Genomic DNA, 7,396 nt, shown 5'->3' with positions numbered 1-7,396 from the left:
TGAACCTGGGAAGAGGTTCAAGATCTAGTGTTTCAACTTCCAAGCAAGGGCTGGCTTACCTGACATAATGTTCCAAACTATTTTTTGGGATGGATATATTAGGCTACAGCCAATGCGGTCCATCTGTTGAATAAAAGTAAAATGTTTTGCATGTTCAAGTTACAGTTCATAACTTTGGCCAGAAAGGAGGCCCATTGCCTGAAGTGTTCTCCAGTTCATCCATGACATCACTGCCCTCTGGTAGGTTTCCTGCTTTTGATGTGTTTAGGTGAGGAGAATCCAGGTTTTGGCCCACCTCCTCCTGAAAGCAAAGGACTCGAACAGAAACTGTGTCCCTGTTATTAATAACAGACTTGAAGAGATAAAAAAATAATCCTCTCAGCTTTGGCACGATCTAAGGCTGAGTAACTTCTCTTGAAATCACTTCCTAAAACCTATTTTATAGACTTGCTTTTATGTGGCGTAATTGTTTAATTCTTTTGATTGATTTATACCTGTTTTATTATTTATGAATTTTATTGTTTTAGTCTTATTTTTTGTATTCATTTATATTTATTGATGTTTGTCAGGTTCACTGTCCTTATCTTTCATCATGTCTTCCCTCGATGTTTTGCTTCTTCTTGTTTTTTTTTAATTTTCTCTTGCTTTTGTCTGTCAGAGCAAATTGATCAAAATGAGTTAAACATAGAAACTATGTCTGACTATGAATATTTTTGGCTGCAGATAACTCGGCGGACAGTTTATCCACTGCTGTAGAAGGTACGGCGATAGACATGACAATGTGAAGTAATGTTATCTGTACTTCTAAGTACAATTTACTGAAAATGTTAAAGTAGAAACAAATTCTGAAAACAAGGCTTGAAGGCTGCACACACACACACACACACACACACACATACACTCACAGGCGGTGGTGCTGCTGTACTGTGGACTAATAATGTGGTTGGAGTAGTCCAGTTACACTGCCTCCATTTAAAGCCCCTTATAAGGCTTTGAGCACTGCACTGATGGGGCTGTGGGTCTCCCTCTATCGCGATGACGTCTGAGCTGTGGATTTAACTGTAAGTGTTTGCTGCTCGTAAATTGTAACAAAGTGACGATGGTGATCTGGTCAGAGACTGATTGATTGAGGGGGGGAAAAAAAACAATAATTAATTAACACACGTACTTGATCTACGTATAGTTTGCACAAAACATCTCATTACTGTTCAACGTGATGCTCGTGACATCAGCCTTACCACCAGCTACGCAATCGTGCGTCGTGCAGCTATTTTTACACTAAAATGCTATTTCTGAACAGGGGTGCACCGACGTGCTTTTTAGACTGACAGACAAGAAAATATAAGTAGAGAGACCGACAGCTTGAAGTACTCTCATGTCATTTTCAAAGCTGCCATCATGTCAATGCGCAATTGCGCAGCTGGGTAACCCGGAGCTGTGAGGCCAGTGGCATGACAAGGGTGCTTGAAAACTACCGCAGCGCCTCACGAGAACCAGCCTCCTGCTGTGACCCCGTTCACATGAAACAGACTTTGAAATTTCCTCCTAATAATCAGGTGAGCTTTATTTCTATGAATTCCCAACGTGGAGGCTGTTGGAGGGAGCGCTTCGTTTACTGAAGACGTTTGGTGCTAGGGAAGGGTGAATATGTGTTGGATATGTTGTGACTGCAACTCACGATGACAGTTTGCATCAGGACGGTGGATGCACTCATCAAAAGTCTGGATATTTGAGAGGGGGCAACATGGACGCAGCGGACTTAGTTGCTTTCGTGTTGGTTTTGGGGATTATTGTTGTGTCGCTGCTGTCCAACATTGTGGTGCTGATCTGCTTTGTGTACAACCCGGAGATCCGCAAACAGGTACCCGGTCTTTTTATTCTCAACTTGACGTTTTGCAACCTGTTGCTAAGCGTGTCCAACATGCCACTAACTCTGATCGGGCTCATCACCACGGGCCACCCCGGAGGCAGCGTCTTCTGTCAGATTGTGGGTTTCCTCGACACTTTTCTCACCACAAACTCTATGCTGAGCATGGCAGCTCTCAGCATCGATAGATGGGTGGCGGTGGTTTTCCCGCTAAGCTATCACTCAAGAATACGGCACCGGGACGCAGTGATAGCACTAGGATACACGTGGATACACTCACTTTGCTTCTCCACAGTGGCCACCTGCCGGTCCTGGGTCGGGTACCACCACCTTTACGCATCGTGCACTCTCTGCAATGTCAAGGCGAAGGGAGCCAGGACGCAGTTTATCATTTTTACCGTGGCTTTGCACTCTCTCACTTTCCTCCTCACGCTTATCGTGTTGTGTGTAACGTACCTGAAAGTGCTGAAAGTTGCAAGGTTTCACTGTAAACGCATCGACGTGATCACTATGCAGACGTTGGTGCTGCTTGTGGATATCCACCCCAGGTAAACAGATCATTAGAGATGCATTCAAACTAACCCATTTGTCCTTTGAAATCATTTGTCTTTTAATGAAATGTTTGTATCTGCTCTTTTTTTAAATTATGTCCAGTATGTGAAGCATGTTCACATTCTGTGTGCTCAAGACACAAACATAATGCGCCAGAAGTCCTGCATTTAGTCTGTCTATTTCTAATTTTATTATGAGATCATTATGGTGGATTTTCCTTTCTTCTCATCTTTGAAAAAAAAAGCGCTGAACATATCACTTGATGGACCGAAAAACATTAAAAACTGATACCCAACTTATTTATCAAAACTGTATAAATCATTTTAATTTTAAGATTTTCTATTTCAGATGTTTGTTAGACAAAATAAGCAATTTGAAAATGCCACCTTGGATTCTGGCACATACGATGCACATTCTTCTACATATAATCAGCTATTTGTAAAAATAATTATAACATTAATCAGTAATGAATGTAGTAAGTCACCATAGTTCCCTACACTATCAAAAGTAGACTTCAAACTATAAAAACACATCTTTTTGGGGCATCCCTCTACATGACTACATATTTAAAGACTTCACTGATGATGATGGTGGTGATTGAAGTCTCCTGGCAGTCAGTGTTTAAATTATAACATCTCATGAAGGTCAGCAAGACTTCTTCTTGTTTTGCGCTTCTGTCATTTGCGCTTCATCCTGACGTAGTCAAATATTTCAACTTTGAATTGCTCCCAATTTACATAATTGATATCTGTGCACTGTGAAATTTCCACATTGTAATCCTCAGAGATAGCAGCGCACAGTTCACTGCTTTCCTCACATCCATCCCACATGTTTTCTCCGTGGACTGCTTCATTATGTCTGCATGTCTCTGATCATGCCTCCCGGGCAGATAATGGTATACCTGTGTGCTTTGGCAGTGTGCGCCAGAAATGCTTGGATGAGCAGAAGCGGAGGAGGCTGAGGGCCACCAAGAAGATCAGTACATTCATTGGCACATTTGTTGTGTGCTTCACCCCTTATGTCATCACAAGGTGAGCAGAGATGCATAACAATGTGCATGGGTTTTTTGTGTGGGTATGCATACAGGTATGTGTGAGCTATTTAAAACCATGTAGAGTATCATCAAAACAACAAGGAGATAGACGATTGAACTGCATTTGAATTCTGCACGTTTTGTCTTTCCTCAGAAATAAAAGGGTTTCAGATTATTTTCCTGGTTCAGAGGAATAAGTAGAACAAGTCTCCCAAGATTTAGTCTATTTGACTGAGGGAATCTGGGGTTTCACTTACCTTGTTGTAGCTGCAAATGTGGCTACACTTGGCTGATCGCCTGAAAACAGATGGCTAAGATAATTATTTTCAATGCTGTCTTGTTATCTGGTAACATTTTAAACATTTTCAACTGCTTTCTTTTCATAACATCATATCGTATTGCTTCTACACACATTTCTAATCCCTGTCCCTGAGCCTCCATTATTGAAGAGATGAGAGGGAGAGCGGCAGACAAAGAGAGAGATAGCAAATGAGTCTGTGATCGTATCACTGGCTCTCATTAGTATTAGCGCCAGAATTAATGGTGGCAACCTGTCAGAAGTTGTTAGAATTGTGGTATGGAAATAGAAAGGAAGCACATTAGTAGCTGGTGAGACACGTTAGACTTAAAGGAGATCACACTAATTAAGAAGACAGATTAAAGACAAAACAATGCTCCTGTTGGTTTTTATTTTGTCTTGGCTTTAATTGAATTAATTAGGACAAAATAACTGTCAAACACCGGATCTGTTGTAATATGTTTTTAACCAACAAGAAGTCCAGAAGCAGCAAAAATGACACCCATCACTTCACATTTCCCAACACAGTGATGACATTTCAGTGAAGTGAAATGATGACATTTTCACAATATTACTGCACTGGGGGAGGGTTATTCTGCTTTATATGTCTTCCACTCCAATTACACTGCTCTAAAAACTGGCTCATCTGCTGATGGTGTGTGACTTTTTTTTCCTCTTTTTGCTTGATTTGAGGTAGAATTGTAGAGCTCTTCTCCCCGTGGCCCATAAGCCCTTACTGGGGTGTGCTGTCCAAATGTTTGGCCTACAGCAAGGCAGCGAGCGACCCGTTTGTCTACTCACTGCTGCGTCACCAGTACAGGAAGACCTGCAGCCTTCTGGCTAATAAAATCCTCAAGAGGAGTCCTCTCAACTCCACCTCCCTCAGTATGGAGAACAACACAGGAAGGAGCAACTCCAACACAACCAACAACATCCAACTACCTACTAACAAGCCACTTGGTCAGTGAAGGTCATCACTTTCAGAGACAATTAGAGTACTTTACCATGCTACAGACGTCTTTGATTTGACTTCTTACTTTGAGGTTAACACTCATGAGAACAGGGGTTTAACCTCTGTGAGATGGTGTTACATCAGAACATCAGTGAACAAGCTTGTTACTTAATTACTTTTTGAAGGACAAGGCTGGCAATATCCTATTTTTTTTTTCCACATTGTCAACAAAAGACCATAATGACACATGAGCTCTCAGCCCCACTCTCATTTGTTCCTAGTGAAGACATAAATCTTAAAATAGGTCACAAAAATACTTTATTTTCAAAAAGGCTTAATAATTTCCTGGCTGCACTGCAGTCCTCTGCAGTAAAAAAGTGCATTTGTAGGGGGCTACTTCCAGTAGCAGAGTACACGAGTGAATATTTACAGCAGCAGACGGTGCACATGGGATTAACTCTGAATAAGATACAGAGCCTATCCTATGTTCATGGAAATGAAGGAACATGTCACCCAGTGCAGCAGTATGACTCATAATTGTGACAGAGAGGAATAGGCTATATCAGGCTTTGACTGCACAGGTCATAAGGATCAGTTAATTGAAGAATATAGAATATCATCAGCCTTATCCTTTGAAGCAGAATAGACCGTCCACTTTTGTAGGTTGTGTGCGTAGACTGTAATGGCATTACGTATTTCAGTACAAATATGAGAAACGAACAGGTTCTAATGAGATAATTTTAAAGCATACTGATAGTGATAGTACAATCATATAGCTTCTGTAAGACTGATGAAATGTCATTAAAGGACCAGTGTGTAGGATTTAGTGGCACAGGTAGTTGATTTGAACTCCATCGCTTCACCATCTTCTCCTAGCATGAAGAAGAATTCATGGTGGCCTTGTTTAGTTTGTCTGTTCTGGGCTACTGTAGAAACGCGGTGGTTCAATATGACGGACTTCATGGGAGACCTGCATTGTTTTTTAGATATAAAAGTCTAATTCGAAGGTAACAAAAACATAATGATTTGTGTTTAAAGGTGATTATACACGGACAAAAACATAGTTATGCATATTTTATTATATTTCTGCCAAATTCTTTAAACAGAGCCCCCTGAATCTTACACACTGGACCTTTAAAGACATGAACTGAACAGTATCCTCAGACTTTAGAACACAGGAGCTTGCAGTCACCTCCCGCGTTGATTAGAGGGACTAACACTAGACTAAATCTAAGTATAAGTATTGATATTATAGTATTATCGGATGTTGTTAAAGGTTTGGTCAAATCAGTGATGTATTACACAAAAAAGAAAAGAGTATTCCATTACCTCACAGTTGTAAATTATTTGGTCTACTAAAATCTGTTACGTGCCACCTGTACTGAATGGTTGAATTTCTTCTGACCTCAATGATGATTCTCTGGCTGGATAAAGTAGTATAGGTGTTTATGGGATAATATAAAGTAGATGATGTTTTGACAGTGCGGTCATGTTGTATGCACAGCAGTGCACTGCATTGATGGTTTAATTGAAATTACTGTATGTTGTAGCTGTGAGGCCCGAGTTCTAAAGTGCCTTTTAGACAATGAGCTCTCTGATTTAATCAAAACCCAACAGAGGAAACCTTTCATATTCAATCATTTGCTTGGTATTCTGTGCTGTGGTTAAGTAATGATAGAGCCTGTTACGCAGTTTGGTCAAATTGTAAGAAAGTTTTAAGTTTTGTAATACCACCACATTGTGTTGTTACATCAGGAAAAACAGGGTGAAATATTATTTGAATGTTGTAGCAACTATTCAGTGATGTATTTTTAACATTCCAGCTCATGCCGTATGAGCGTCTGTGTGAAGGCTGGGTTGGAAAAATGTTTCATTTTGACAACACTGGCGAATCAGGATGTTGTGTTTTTACTTTACTGTGACAGTATGAAGCCTTTAAAATGTGTAAAATCTATTTATTTTTGTCAAAATTGTGTCAGATTTTTTTGCTAAATATGTTTGTGTTTATATTGCAATAAATGCTGTGCATTTTGAAATTTTAAGACCTCAACTAGTTTCTTCTTACACATGTTTTCATGCCTGGATCATTACTTGAAATGATGCATCTTCACAATTTTTTGACTTGAACAATGCTTTTTCCAAAAGATAAGTCTGCCAAATCTTTAACACCTTTATACTCCCCCGCTGATTAAGTCAAGGAGAGGGAATAATTAATTTCATTTCAAAAATCATTAAAGATGTGTTCCACCCACCACTACTGCTGTTGATGTGGCAGCAGAACAAAGACTTTTAACAAAAGCATCAGGGCTGAGAGTTAAAGGCTTTTTTAATTGCAGAGCTTCTAGAAGGAGTGGGAAAAGAAGAACAGGAGGGGAAAGAAAGAGGGGAAAGTAGGTACTACTCCAGGCAGACCAAATTCAGGCAACTGTGACAATACCAGGATACTGGTAATCTGCATCATTTCATCCTCCTCACCCTCATCAGAAACCAAATTTCATCATCCATTCTATCAGCTCTGGTTAACCTCCTCCTCCCTTTACACTTTCCAGTTTGATAACAAGTGCCCGAAACAATATCTATTCTGTCCCTGTCAAATGCATGTCAAATACATGAAACAATCATGACTTGTCACCCATTAAAACTGCATACAGTGGTTTTTATTATTCACCAAGGGGTGCAAAAGCTGCATGGAAA

General features: G+C 40.1%; 1 protein-coding gene across 1 annotated transcript; it reads left to right on the top strand.

Moving 5' to 3' along the window:
• The first annotated feature begins 1,274 nt into the window (after window positions 1–1,274).
• Window positions 1,275–6,629, top strand: LOC104928877 (G-protein coupled receptor 26). Its single transcript, XM_010743242.3, has 3 exons — window positions 1,275–2,415; window positions 3,337–3,450; window positions 4,448–6,629. The coding sequence occupies exons 1-3, from the start codon at window positions 1,745–1,747 to the stop codon at window positions 4,716–4,718; spliced, it is 1,056 nt and encodes a 351-aa protein (XP_010741544.1). The 5' UTR covers window positions 1,275–1,744; the 3' UTR covers window positions 4,719–6,629.
• The last annotated feature ends 767 nt before the right edge of the window (window positions 6,630–7,396 follow it).

The sequence above is a fragment of the Larimichthys crocea genome, chromosome III (genome assembly GCF_000972845.2).
Source record: "Larimichthys crocea isolate SSNF chromosome III, L_crocea_2.0, whole genome shotgun sequence".
Lineage (NCBI taxonomy): Eukaryota > Metazoa > Chordata > Actinopteri > Sciaenidae > Larimichthys > Larimichthys crocea.
This window is presented reverse-complemented; position numbering and strand designations above follow the sequence as displayed.

Bases quoted from the DNA above. Each gene is read 5' to 3' on its own strand.
- LOC104928877 (XM_010743242.3), top strand. From the start codon at position 1,745: ATGGACGCAGCGGACTTAGTTGCTTTCGTGTTGGTTTTGGGGATTATT. The intron at 2,416-3,336 runs GTAAACAGATCA...GTGCTTTGGCAG, and splicing joins CTTGTGGATATCCACCCCAG to TGTGCGCCAGAAATGCTTGG. The intron at 3,451-4,447 runs GTGAGCAGAGAT...GATTTGAGGTAG, and splicing joins ACCCCTTATGTCATCACAAG to AATTGTAGAGCTCTTCTCCC.